Genomic DNA, 14,319 nt, shown 5'->3' with positions numbered 1-14,319 from the left:
AAGTTCTACAATAAAAGTTCCTCCATTACTTTCATTGAGACATAATTCTATGCTAAAATTAAACTTTGAAATGATGGTATGCCAATTTCAATACAAAAATGACCACTCAAAAATAAAGGAGTATGGATTAGAGTACCCTTTAACAGGTTTTTTTTACTCCTGAAAGTATAAGCTTTTTGGAGTACTGTGGAGTCTTTCTATCATGTTGTTGTTGTTGTTAGGTTATTCCGACTCATAGTGACACTATGTGCAAGAGAATGAAACACTGCCTGGTCCTGCGCCATCCTCACAGTTGTTGCTATGCTTGAGCCCGTTGTTGCAGCCACCGTGTCAATCCATCTCGGTGAGGGTCTTCCTCTTTTCCACTGACCCTCTACTTTACCAAGCACGATGTCCTTCTCCAGGGACTCGTCCCTCCTGATAATATCCAAAATATGTCTCGCTATCCTTGCTTCTAAGGAACATTCTGGTTGTACTTCTTCCAAGACGTATTTCATATCATACTAACCAGTTAATGTAATACTAAAATATCTAAGATGTTAAAATTTTTATAATCATACACTTTATTTTGTAACCTTCATATCAAATGCAGCTAATACCAAAACTAAATCAAAACTGTTGCCGTTGAGTCGATTCCAACTCACAGGACAGAGTAAAGCTGCCCCATACAGTTTCCAAGCAGTGCCTGGTGGATTCAAACTGCCGACCTTTTGTTTAGCAGCCATAGGTCTTAACCACTACGCCACCAGGGTTTCCAAACGTAACTAAGGAGGGGTGATAATATTTTGTCAAGTCTAGCATGATTTATTTGGGATAAAGTACATTACTAGTTTAATATGACAGGTCTATTACAGCAAAGCCTACGAAAGCCAGAACCTGTGGAAGGCATAAACGTGTCAGAGAAGGAAAATCCAAATATTTTCCACTGAGAGAGGACAGAAACGTGGTCAAATTGCATCATATCAAAGGCAGAAAACTTGTGAGACCGGGAAAAACAAGGCAGTCCCCTCGAGTTCTGGCTCTTACAGTTTTCACTGTATATAGTGAGGGGCCCCAGTGGCACAGTGGTTAAAGCGCTTGGCTGCTAACCAAAACGTAGATGGCTTGAACCCATCAGCCACTCCACGGGAGAAAGATGTGGCAATCTGCTTCCATAAAGATTCACAGCCTTGGAAACCCTATGGGGCAATTCTACTCTGTCCTAGAGAGTTGCTATGAGTTGGAATCAACTTAACAGCAATGGGTTTTTGCTTTTTTTTTTTTATTATAGTGAGCAAAGAAAGGCTTTCTGCACGCATGTGCACAAACACACACACACACATACGGTCTGCAGATTTCTTGGAGCATGTATGTGTCCTCCTTCTGCCCCTACATCAGACTACATGGATCTGAAAAAGACTGAACTGAAACACAAACATGAAATATGGGAATTGCTAAAGTGTTAGGTTAGAAGCAGTTTAACATATAATTAAAAACATATGGTTAGAAAGTTAAATACTGTATAAACTCCCAAAATATAATATTTTATTCAAGAATAATTCCTTACAAGGCACACACAGCTAGATTTTTGTAAATTTTAGTGAAACATTGTGAAATGGCAATGAGAATGTCAGAACAAAAGAAAAGCAAACAGGGATTTGGCAGAAAAAGGCAAAGTGGTAAAACAATTTCTCTATATCCTCCAACTGTTTTTCAAGTCCATGTGAAAAAAATACAAATAGAAGCCACACGCCTTTCTTCCCAGTTGTCTGATGGTATTTGCTTGTGGTTTTCTCTTACATTTTTTTCCCACTGAGTAATACAGTATTACAACATATACCCCACTTTAGTCCTCCAAATTCCTTAGGGAATTATGTCTCCTTTATGTTCACATGCAACTCTAAAGAGCAGTCATGAAGAGTGTTTTGAAATTCTAAAGTGTTATGCAAAAGAAATGGCCTTGAAGTGGAGCCTTACCTCTCACTTAACAAAATGGCGCCACTATTATTGCATTATTCTCTATTGAAGACACTGATGGGGTTATTTGAGGCAAAGAAAAAAACTGATGTATTTTTGTAAATAGTCCAATATGGAATTCTGACATGATTTTTTAAAACACCTGGTTTCTATAATATGTATTAAATTATTTGCTAGGGGAAGAATATTCAGGTTTAAGCACCACAGTGTTACACACCACTACCAGGAACTGCTCTCTATAACAGCCTTGACTGTTACGATTCAAAGCCAACCCTTGAACCTTAGAGATAAATTGCTGCAAAATAAAATAATACACTATAAGTAGGGTTCTGAGTTAACATTATCTGTTTATTTTTAGCAAAGATTAAATATCAGTACAAATACGCTACTATAATGAAAGGGAAAAAAAAGGTACCTAAACACTCCAACAAATGTTATTAAGATGTGAATGGAAACCCTGGTAATGTAGTGGTTAAATGCTACGTCTGCTAACCAAAAGGTGGGCAGTTCAATCCACCAGGCACTCCCTGGAAACTCTATGGGGCAGTTCTACTCTGTCCTCTGGGGTCACTATGAGTCAGAATCGACTCGATGGCAATGGGTTTTATGGGTAAACACTCCAAATCATGAGGAAGCAAGATAATAAAATTGATAAATGTTCAGTGAAATCCAGAGCTTGGAAACCTCAGAGACTTGATTTAAAAAGGGCATCATTAATGACACCTGCTATTACCAAGAGATTCAGGATTATGAAAAAACTGATAGTTTTTTCTCTCCTCGGCTTCTTTTTCCCTGAGCTCTTGTAGGTACCATTCGCATCTTAATAACATTTGTTGAACTTCTCCTCTTTGCAAGGAACTAAGTTATGCGTTGAGGAGGATACTAAAGATGAAGAAAGCATGGATCCTCCCCGTAAAGAACATAAAAGTTAGTAAGAAAAAGACATGTTTATAAATAAGTATAATAAATAGAAAGAGAAAAGGGGAAGAAGGAAACTAATATTTACTCAGTATCTTCCAAACACTAGATGCCATGTTAAAAGTTTTACATATACTCTCTTATTTCACTTCTCATACCATCTTTTGAGATAAGATATCAGTATGTCTGCTTTACAGATGGGGAAAATGAGACCCAGCGTGATTGAGTAACTTGTCCAAGATCACACAGCTTATAAGTGGTAGAGCCAGAAATTGAGTTGTGATCTATGTGGCTCCATTGTCTGTGCTTCCTCTATTTTAACTGTAAAGTAATATAAAAAGCTATACACAGACAGTGCTGTGGAAATTTGGATAAAGTGAGAAATTACATTCAGTTAAGGGATAGTAGGAGCCCTGGTGGTGCTGTGGTTACCAGCTTGGCTGCTAACCAAAAGGTTGGAAACCCAATGGGGCAGTTCTACTCTGTCCTATAGGGTGGCTATGAGCTGGAATCGACTTGACAGCAACAGGTTTGGATTTGGTTTTAAGGGACAGTAAAGACAGCTTGATGGAAGAAGTGGCATTGAAGTATGACGGGAGAACATATTTGGAAGTGCAGAAACACTGTGTACAGGGGCTTGGAGAGAGGCAGTTCTGGAGGAAAGATTAGACTAAGAAAGGGCAAATAAAAAAACTAGGCTTGAAGAAAAAAATTAAGTGATTTGATCTGGATTGGGCGAAGCATGGTGTCCAGGAAAAGCATTAATAGAAAATTAATGGCAGACAGGGCTAGAAAAACAGGCCAAATCAAAGGAGTTGCACATGAGGCAAGGAACTAGATTGTATTGTACTCTAAGTGGTAAAGATACTGAAAGTCAAGGTTTGGGGGTCAGAAGAATGGCAAAATCAGGAAAATTTTATTTGGCAGACATAGACAAGATGTTATTGGCTGACAGTGAAGTCAATCCCAGCTCTTGATGCTTCCACTGTCAAACCACTGTCAAAAAAATATTATTGCTGTCAAGTCAATTCTGACTTATAGCAACCCTATAGGACAGAGTAGAACTGCCCCATAGAGTTTCCAAGGAGCACCTTGTGGATTCAAATTGTCAATCTTTTGGTTAATAGCCATAGCACTTAACCACTAAACCACCAGGGTTTCCACCTCCACTGTAGACACAGGAAGAAGCTAAGTAGTCCCTTTCCCAACTTGCCTCCCTTGCAGCATATGAGTAGCCTGGTAACAGGCATGTCTTAACAGTGTGCACAACAGCAATGAGGAAGCCAGAGTCAAAAGAAACACAAATCTGCAACCCAGCCAGGTGGGCAGTAAGCTAGAGGAACTTAATTATTCTGTCTACCATTAGTAAAGTCATAACTACATTCAGAGTCTCAGGCTCATAACTCTAGTATCTGGTAGCACAGAGAGGAAAGGATGGAAGTCCCTGGGTGGCGCAAACGGTTTGCACTCGACTAGTAGCTAAAAGGCTGGTGGTTCAAACCCACCCAGAGGCACCTTGGAAGACAGGTCTGGTAATTTGCCTTTACAAGGTCACAGTCTTGAAAACCCTAAAGAATACAGTTATACTCTGACACATGGGGTCGCAATGAGTTGGAATCAATTCAAGGACAACAAACAACAACAACAGAGAGGAAAGGAAAAGGTGGACCTGGGAAGACGAGAATAATGTAGAAAATGAATATAAGCACAGGGATCCAGATAATGATTGCGTTACCAAAATAGGGATGTCTGGATCTGGGCAGAAACTCAACTCTCAGAACTGAGGCATGATACCAGGACCACATAGAGCAAATGTATTGATCCCAGTCACCTACAGATTGAACAAAGGTCTCCTTCCCCTTGTCACTGAGTTGGTTGCAACTCATAGTGACCCTAACGACAGAGAAGAGCTGCCTCGTAGGGTTTCCAGGGCTATAGTCTTTATGGAAGCAGACTGCCACATCCTCCTCCTGTGGAGTGGCTGATGGGTTCGAAGCGCCAATCTTTTGGTTAGCAGCCAAGTGCTTAACCACTGTGCAACCAGGCTCTTAAGTTCTCCTTAAAATGCCTCATATTTAAGGTCCAGATTGTTGCCGGGGGTGATGCAGATCTGCAGATGTGTGACCGAACTTGCTTTAAAAAAAAAAAAAGAAAAAACTATCCCAAGAACAGTCTCTGCTTTATTTGCGTGGTTTCACAGACATAGCATTATGCTTTGTATATGTTGTTAGCTTCCGTTGAGTTGGCCTTGAATTCACAGCGACTCTATATGCACAATGGAAGAAACTCTGCACATTCCTGGGCCAATCCCATGATCAGTTGTGGATTGAACCACTATGACCCAAAGGGTTTTCACTGGCTGATTTTCAGAAGTAGACCACTAGGCCTTTCTCCTTAGTCTGTCTTAGTCTAGAAGCTCTGCTCAAACCTGTTCAGCATCGCAGCAACACGCTAAGCCTCCAATGACAAACAGGTGGTAGTTGCACATGAGGTGCACTGGCTGAGAATCAAACCTAGGTCTCCTGCAGGGGAGGTGAGAATTCTGCCAATGAACTACCAAAACCCTCCATCCCTTATACACACTTTAAATGAATCTACATTAGATGGAATCATATGAAACTGCCTTGTACACACCCACCAAATCAAACTCACTGCTGCAGAGTCAATTCTGACTCATCACAACCCTATAGGACAGAGTAAAACTGCCCCCTACAGTTTCCAAGGCTGTAAATATTTATGGAAGGAGATCGCTACATCTTTCTCCTGTGGAGCAGCTGGTAGATTCAAACCACCAACCTTCTGGTTAGCAGCCAAGCGCTTTAACCACTGTGACACCAGAGCTCCTTGCCTTGTACATGTTGTTGATAGGTGTTATCGAGTCAGTTCTGACTCATAGTGACCCTATGTACAACAGAATAAAACACTGCCTGGTCCTACCTTGGAAGACCTTGGGAGATCACAGGGTTTCCAAGGAGTAGGTGGTGGATTCAAGTTGCTGACCTTTTGGTAAGCAGCGGAACTCTTAACCACTGTTCCACCAGGGCTCCCCCAGTAGGGGCTAAATAAATACTTGTTGAGTGACTGAATTAGATTATGTCAATATGAAATTAATGAATAAATATCAAGATGACTTTCATTTCAGGGGACTAATTTCACCCCACCACCCAAACAATTCTCATTACCTTTAGTTTGAAATACTAATGCGATTGTCTCTTTTTTTCCTAATAGTATTTCTTTATTTCTGACCTACTTACACTGTTGCCACTTGTTATTTTTCCTCTTCTTACCTAACCATTATTTCCAAGCCTTGCTGACATTATTCTCTGTACCCCATTCTTCTCCTCTCCAAGCATTTGATTTTCAGTGGATCACAGTAACATCCTCTCCGTTCATTTCCCTGCCCTCTTTTCCATTTTAACCACAGCTGCTAGAATTTTCTTTTCTTCCTCCTAATTCCCTTTCACCATCTCATTTTCCTTGTTAAGAACCATTTTCTCACCCATTTAGGTAAGTGCAAACACTCACCTGTTTTCCCTAAGGTCTAGTTTCTTTTTCAATCTCATACTCTCACTGTGAGAGAGCTTACTGCCATTAAGCTTTCCAGCAATCAAAGCTAAATCCATCCAATCTGTCTTCAATTTTAGGAAGACGATCAGAAGTCCCTGAATATTAGATACTTTCCCTTATTACCATGAGTCTGCAAAGTAAAACCTTATTAATCAGGAATCCCTTAATAAAGAACATGAAATACTCAAGTTTTTCACTCTCCAAAGAAGAGCTTTATACTATATAATACTGTGAATAAGATGATGTAAGAATGTTCAACCTGTGCAAGAAATAACTGCTTAACATAAACATGTGCATATGAATCAAAAGTTCCTAATTATATTTTTGTCCAAATCTTTGAATAAACATTAGAGATGTACAATTTAGCAATCTTTGTTTGAAAGCTAGTTGTTTGGAACCCTGATTGTATCTTCCAATAGGAAGATTAATATAAATATGCTTTATTTTCCCAGCCCAATCCACAAAAGCTTGTTATTCCTAATATACCTAAAAAATAATTCTTGTTGTTCACTAGAAGCCAATCATTATTGTTAATACTGTTCTAATAGAAAATCCACTAAGAGTTGAAATATGAGAATTTAGAAAATTCTCTCTCACCAATGCCATCCAGGCTGAGGGAGTGTGGAGAGATTTTCAGTGGATCAGTGGAGTAGATGGGCTAGTGAAGAGCCTCTGGGTGAAGTGGCCATGACTCAGGGAGGAGGTGGGAAACCTGGTGCTCGAGGACTGGGTAAGGAAAATTTGGAGAAAGCTTATCTAGGTGATAAACTCTTTCTTCCTCTCCCCCTCTTGAGGAGGTGGGGAGGGAAGAATAAAAACAAAGTTTTACGCTCATGCCCTTCCTTTTCCCCACAGCTCTGTGCTAAGGAGACCAAAAGAGGGCTGAGGACAAAAACCATCAGCAGGGAAGAAATGGCGGCAAGTTAGTTATTTTGAGCCTTGGATAAATAACAGACACAAGTTATGAAGGAATTTTAGCTCAGAAATCTTATAAGATTGGGGAAGTTGAAAAAGTTCACATTTTAAGAAATAACTGGATATCTGCTTTAAGCAAAATAATAAACAGAAAATAAAGAAAAAGATATACTCCAAATTACACGCCAATTTGACTAAGCCCTTTCAAACCCTTTACAAATTCATAAAAATAACCTACTTTGTTGTTTAAATGTACATTGCTTATTTGTTCGCTGTACGTACCTCATAAGGTCTGCATTAAAGAGATTTAATTTATGGTTTATATAAATTTATTCAAGGAAAAATGGACTCATGGGAAGGTGTTAATGTAGATAGAATTGTATAAATTCAATAACCCTGCTGCACATATTGATAATCACATCTACTGCATAGGACATTTCTAAGTGTTTATACTGTAGATAGATACAATTTGTTCATAGAGTTATAAATCTATTTAAAGTCCTCTTTTTGCAAAACAAATTTCTCAAAAGCAGATTAAGGGCTGTGAAAGTAACAGATTACAATGTTGTTGTTAATTGTTGTCAGTTGCCATCAAGTTTGATCTGACTCAGGAAGATCTTAAGTTTAATAGAATAAAATGTTGCCCAGTCCTGAGCCATCTTCATGATCATTGGTATGTTTGTGTCCATTGTTGTGACTACCATGCCAATCCATTTCATTGATGGTTTCCCTCATTTTCCTTTACCTTCCACTTTTACTAAACATAATGTCCTTTCCCAGTGATTGGTTTTTCTTGATGACATGTCCAATCTAAGTGAGCCAAAGTCTTGCCATCTGCACTTCTAAGGAGCATTCTGGTTGCGTTTCTTCTATGACTGACTTGTTCATTCTTCTCAAAGTCCATAGTATATTCTTCTCCAACAACACAATTGTAATGCCTCATTTCTTCCGTCTTCTTTTTTCACTGTCCAGCTTTCACATGTATATGAGGTGACTGAAAAGATTAGGCAAACCTTAGTCACCAAATTGATAGCTTTTCTTCTTAAAACTCTGAAGAAGTCATTTTGCAACAAATTTGCCCAATGCAATTTGTGGTTTGATTTCCTGACTGCTGCTTTCATGGACATTGATTGCTGATCCAAGTAGAATGAAATCCTTGACAACTTTAACACATGTTGAATGTGAAGTCGTAAACATTATAATAGGTACTGGGGAAAATGAAATATATAAATGGACAGAATTTGTAAATTCATCTCTAATTTGTAAAAATCTCAAAGTAATGTTAATGATCACCAAGTACTAGATGAAAAAAATCATTAAAAATAGTTTAATTTATAATTTTAAAATAGAAGTTTCTTTGGAAAAAATTATGAGAATAAAGTTGTCATAAGAGGTGGGTCATACATTTTGGGGGGAAAATTGGGAAACCCTGGTGGCATAGTGGTTAAGTGCTACAGCTACTAACCAAGAAGTCCTCAGTTCAAATCCGCCAGGTGCTCCTTGGAAACTTTATTGGGCAGTTCTACTCTGTCCTATAGGGTCGCTATGAGTCAGAATAGACTTGATGGCAGTGGGTTTGGTTTTTGGTTTTGGTTAGCAAAACTAATTTTTATGCCAAGGAAAGTATTTCTTGGCTTCAAATTTCCCTTCACAGCTATCCTTCCTGAATTCATTACTTTCCTTTTGCCGAGATTAGGAAGACATTTTGAACTAAATGATCACATGATCTGAGTGTCCACTGAAGGCAAAATGGTAGCCAAAATGAAGAAAAACAAGAGTGAGTCACCATTTGAATATGCCAGTCTTTTCCGCCTTGCAAATTTCCAAAATTTTTCAGGTATGGGTAGTTGGGTAGGCTTTATTTTTCTGAATAGCCATAGTAAAAATCAAACTTGATGTGAAGATATTCTGAAGAACCATGAAATACTTTTGAATCTTAGCCCTAATAACCCATAATACTCCTGGTTCTTTCCGTCCTTGGCTTCGTGTGCTGCTTTATTATCTTTCTTCTGCTCATGAACTGTGGCTGTATACCCAAGATTTATTATCTTGTACTCTTCTTTTTATAGTCACTCTCTTTAGCATCTCATTAACTAATATGCCTTATGTCCAATTTTCCAAGTCTTTATATCCATATGCAAATTTTCTACTCTTCATTTTGTCTATAGGACTTGGATGTTGTAGCAGACGTAGGTGCCCTGCTCATGTCACCTTCACTCTCCCACCCCCTAAAAAAACTGCTAGAATACAGATCCCCTCGGTCCCCGTGGCTTCCTGCATTTTTCTAGCTGTTGGTCAGGTACTAGACTTCTGCCTGGGGCAGACCAGAAGTGCCAGGGAACTAACACCCAGGCACAACTCTCAACAATGAAAGGAAGGGAAGTTAATGGATAAACTCATCAGCCTTGCCCATCAGTGAGATGATTCTGAGCTATGTTCTACAGTCTCTCACAGGTTCCCCAGCACGACTGAGCAGCAGTAACCTGCTCATTAATGCATCCATTTCTGGTTTTCCTGCTGTCACTGTCATTTCCCCACTCCCTCACAAACTTCCTGGGATCATCTCCAAAATACACTATTTATACCCAAATCCTTATCTTAAGATCTTCTTCAGGGGGCAGAAGAACCAAACTAAAACAGAAATCCTATTAAAACTTAAAATATGTTAAAGACCAAAATCTCACAAAACCAACACTCCAACTTCTTTTATTACCTGCTAGCTCACCTTCTCTCGAAAGCCGTGTACTACCAAGGAATGAGTGTTTTAGAGACAGACTTGACCTCTGTTCCCTGTTCTACAGTGTCACCCCAGGTGAGCCAATTCTCTGATCCCATTTTCTGCTTTCATTTGTATATTATGAGGATAATAATACCTCCCAGGGCTTTTACTTTGTTTTCATCCCATTATAATGCAGCAGTTTCAAATTTAGGGAACATATAATTTTCTCTTATGGGGATTTCCCCTCCCCAATAATAACTCTGAGCCAGCTTGGAATACAAGAGTGAAAACCACAAATAATGAGAATGTCCTCAGGTATCAACATCAATTGACTAAAGGTCAAATTTTTTCTCATGAGCTTAGTGTGAAGAGGACTATTCCACTGAAGTGTGTGGGTTTTTTTTGTTGTTGTTTGCTTGATTTATTAATCATCCTCTTATACAGAATTCATAAAGACTGTAAATAGATTTTTGGTCTAGTCTGAAAATTTGCGTACAATAGACAATTAATTCATGATACTTACTGATAAAGACACCCTAAAAATGTTTTATTTACAAAGCAGTCTAGGACAAAAATGGGACACCGTACATCAAGGAGAAAGAAATGTCAGGGAAGCACGATGAAAAATTATGTTACTTGCAGCTGTTTATGGTGTCAAAAGTAAATAATAATTTTATTTCCTTCTCTATAGCTTCTTCCCCCAGACTACAATTAGTATTGATATTGAGTTTGCTGTTTGTTATTTTTTACTAATTCTTCATTTCTGGGGGCCCTGGTGGTGCAGCGGTTCAGTGTTGTTTGCCTGCTAATCAAAAGGTCAACTATTCAAATCCACCAGCTGCTCCTTGGAAACCCTATGGAGCAGTTCTATTCTGTCCTATAGGGTCACTATGAGTCAGAATCAACTCAATGGCAATGGGTTTGGTATTTTTGGTCTTCATTTTTGACAACTTCTTTCTCATGTTGTACTTTCATCTTTATACACATTCCTCCTTCTCCTAAAATTTACTCTTTTTCTTCCATATGACTTTCTATTGATGGCATTCACATTTAGTTAATCAGCAGTTGGCTTATACAGAACATGTAGAACAAACGCAATATCTGTCTATAATGAATCCAAAGTAGCCAGCAGAACCGCAGTCTAAATAATCAGAGTCTGCATGGATTCATGACAACATTATTAGTACATGATTAATCAGTACCTAATGCAAACCAGCTCGTACTGACATTGATGAAGTCATTCTATCTTACATTAAAGTTCTGTGGCCCCATTTCAGATCAGTTAAGAGTTTTGCTTTCCATGACAGTGTGTTGTTAAACTTACCATCTGGCCCAGCAGTTGATGTGGTTTACTCAACCCTGAAGAGGCCCCCAGGCTTTACCCCTGGGAAATATTTGGTCTACTGTGTGGTGTCATGATTACCAGTTTATAGCTTTTTTATATCCTTTGAAGAGAATTGCAGAAAAACTTCCACATTGGGGAATCCTATGTTGGAATTAATTCGGTAGAAAAGAGCTAGCTCACTTACCTGAGGACCAGGCTGTCCCTAAAATTGAAAAAAAAAAAAAAAATTACAAAATCTTTTTTTTTAAGTAAATATTTTCACTACCAAAACTTTTAAACCAGTTCTGAAAATCTTTACAAAATATTTCTAAAAATGATAATATTTAACTATTTGACAAACTTCAGTCTGTGGTTTTTAAAAAAATCATCACATGTCATTATTTTTACTTTATGCTATTTGCTTAAAATTCTGATATTATGGTCTATTATATGTGACACCAAAATGACTCAAGGGTTTCAGCATACTCCTGAATTTAACTGAAGAAAGAGAAAGCAAAAGGAGTACTCAATTTAAAAGAAGAATCTGCTAGCACAGTCTAAATTTTAAACTGCAAATTTAAAAATGATACAAAGATAAGAAAAAAGAGTCAGAGATATTTCAGTCTCAGAACTCACGGTCTTTGAATTTCTCATTGCGTCAATAATATTTTAAATTAAATTAAAAAAAATCTTTTACTCTGCTTAATTCAACCCAAGGGTATTAAAAAGGATACGAGAGGTCTTTGGCTCGATTAAGTGCATCATAACTTCTCACACAGTCAATAGATTACATAACCTCTGGCCAATCTAATTCATTTTGTCGCAATTGTGGTTTAAGCTGATAAAAATTTCAAAGCAGCATAATTGTAAATGCTTCTAGTTAATGAAAAATCACCTGTGAATAAAAGTATTGCCTACACATCACCCTCTTAAAATCTCCAGTTGCATTTTGTGTCAGATGAGATTAAAGAGTAAGTTTACACTGAGTTAGGGAACCTTGAAAAGAAATAAATAATGTATAGTCTCAAGGTATCAGTTGTATGTCAGAGGGTAAATACAGAACAACACAGAGCTAATACAACCCCCAGAGAAGCCCCAGGGACTCTCACGTCACTCCTCTTCAGGCTTGGAATCTCTCTAGGAACTTGTTCTCTAACTTACTGGGGACAGAGCGGATGATTTGCAAGAACTTTGACTGAAAATGTGGTCGTCTAGCTTTTATCGGAAAAAAGCCCCAGTGGAACAACGGTTAAGTGCTCGACAGCTAACTGAAAGGTTGGTAGTTTAAATCCACCCAGCGGCACTGTGGGAGAAAGGCCTGGTGATCTGCTTCCATAAAGATTCCAGCAAAGAAAACCCTATGGGGCAGTTCTACTTTGTCACACGGGGTCATTTTTATCGAGTAAAACCAGGAAAGGGGGCTAAACCTAGTTACTGCAGCTATTACTCCACTGCTGTACTCTTCAGTGGTGTAGAGGGAGAAAGAGAGTAACATTAAATCCTCACAGAGTAAAAGATACTTCTGGATATGTTATTTCATTACCCTTATAAGTGCCCTGCCTTTTACAAATGGAGAAACTGAGGATTAAAGAAATAAGTGAAGGATCACACAGTCTGCCTGAAGGTGGAAAAGGCAGGATTTAAACCCAAACCTGATTCCAAAGCTAAGGCATTTTCCACCAAGTCATTTTGCCATTCATTCTTGAAGTTTAATCCAACAGCTATATGCAGATGTATTCAGATCACCAACGGTGCAGCAGCACTCTTCAAATGAGAAGATGCTCTAAACTTCCCCACCACTCCTGAGCTGCTAATGGTCATCTCCGCTTCTAATGCATAGTGAGGATCAGCAGGCACTTCAGCCTGTTAACTGATACATGTACAGAAACCAGGTCAGCAAACCTGCTTGAGCATGTGGCTGTTGGGTGCCATGGCATCGATTCTGACTCATAGTTCTGACTCATAGCGACCCCGTGTGACAGAGCAGAATCGTCCCATAGGGTTTCCTAGGCTGTAATCTTGACAGAAGCAGATTACCAGGTCTTTTCTCCCATGGAACAGTGGTGAGTTTGAATCACTGACCTTTCAGTTAGTAGCCAAGTGCTAAACTATTGTGCCACTCGGGCTCCTTTGCACCGTCAGCTGCCAAATCAGTGCCAAATATGGAGGACCTGAAAAAGGCAGGGCTCTCAGTCTTCATGTAAACTATGGATCTTTGTAGATCCTGTACTGGACACAGTTACAGCACGTGCATTCACTCCCTTGCTCTCTTACTCTTTTGATGTTTAGAGCTAACTCAAAGTCAAAGATAAGAATGTGCAACCTTTATAGAGCCTCAGAATACATCACACCTCTCGCATGTATGATGTGAAACTTAAAATGTAGGATTCTCTAAAATCTGAAAGACTTTCTTCAAAAGAATATATTTAGCGTAGTTTCTGAGATTTTCTGATTCCTATGGTTGTTCTGGAGCCCTGGTGGCATACTGGTTAGGAGCTTGGCTGCAAACCAAAAGGTGGGCAGTTCGAATCTACCAGGTACTCCTTGAAACTCTATAGGGCAGTTCCACTCTGTCCTATAGGGTCGCTATGAGCCGGAATTGTATCGACAGCAATGGGTTTGGTTTTGGTTTGTGGTTGTTATAAGGAGCCCTGGTGGTGCAGTGGTTAAGTGCTTGACTGCTAACCAAAAGATCAGTGGTTAGAACCCACCAACCACTGTGTGGGAGAAAGATGTGGCAGTCTGCTTCTGTAACAATTACAGCCCTGGAAACCCTATGGGATAGTTCTACTCTATCCTATAGGGTAGCTATGTGTCAGAACTGACTTGACAGCAACGGGAAGGTTGTTTCACAAATGTTACGCTTTTCCCATACAACATTGAAAGAAGGCATTTCTGCCATTCCACTGAACAAATGATT

The 14,319-nt window shown here is 39.0% G+C and overlaps 1 protein-coding gene across 1 annotated transcript in view; it reads right to left on the bottom strand.

Annotated features, from left to right (window-relative positions):
* The window catches only part of COL25A1 (collagen type XXV alpha 1 chain), a 523,263-nt gene that overhangs the window by 199,194 nt on the left and 309,750 nt on the right, over positions 1–14,319 (bottom strand). The window contains exon 5 of the mRNA XM_010590501.3: positions 11,605–11,622. Within this exon, the coding sequence (XP_010588803.1) occupies positions 11,605–11,622 (18 nt within the window). The remainder of the gene's footprint in view (positions 1–11,604; positions 11,623–14,319) is intronic.

This window comes from Loxodonta africana, chromosome 5 (genome assembly GCF_030014295.1).
Source record: "Loxodonta africana isolate mLoxAfr1 chromosome 5, mLoxAfr1.hap2, whole genome shotgun sequence".
Lineage (NCBI taxonomy): Eukaryota > Metazoa > Chordata > Mammalia > Proboscidea > Elephantidae > Loxodonta > Loxodonta africana.
This window is presented reverse-complemented; position numbering and strand designations above follow the sequence as displayed.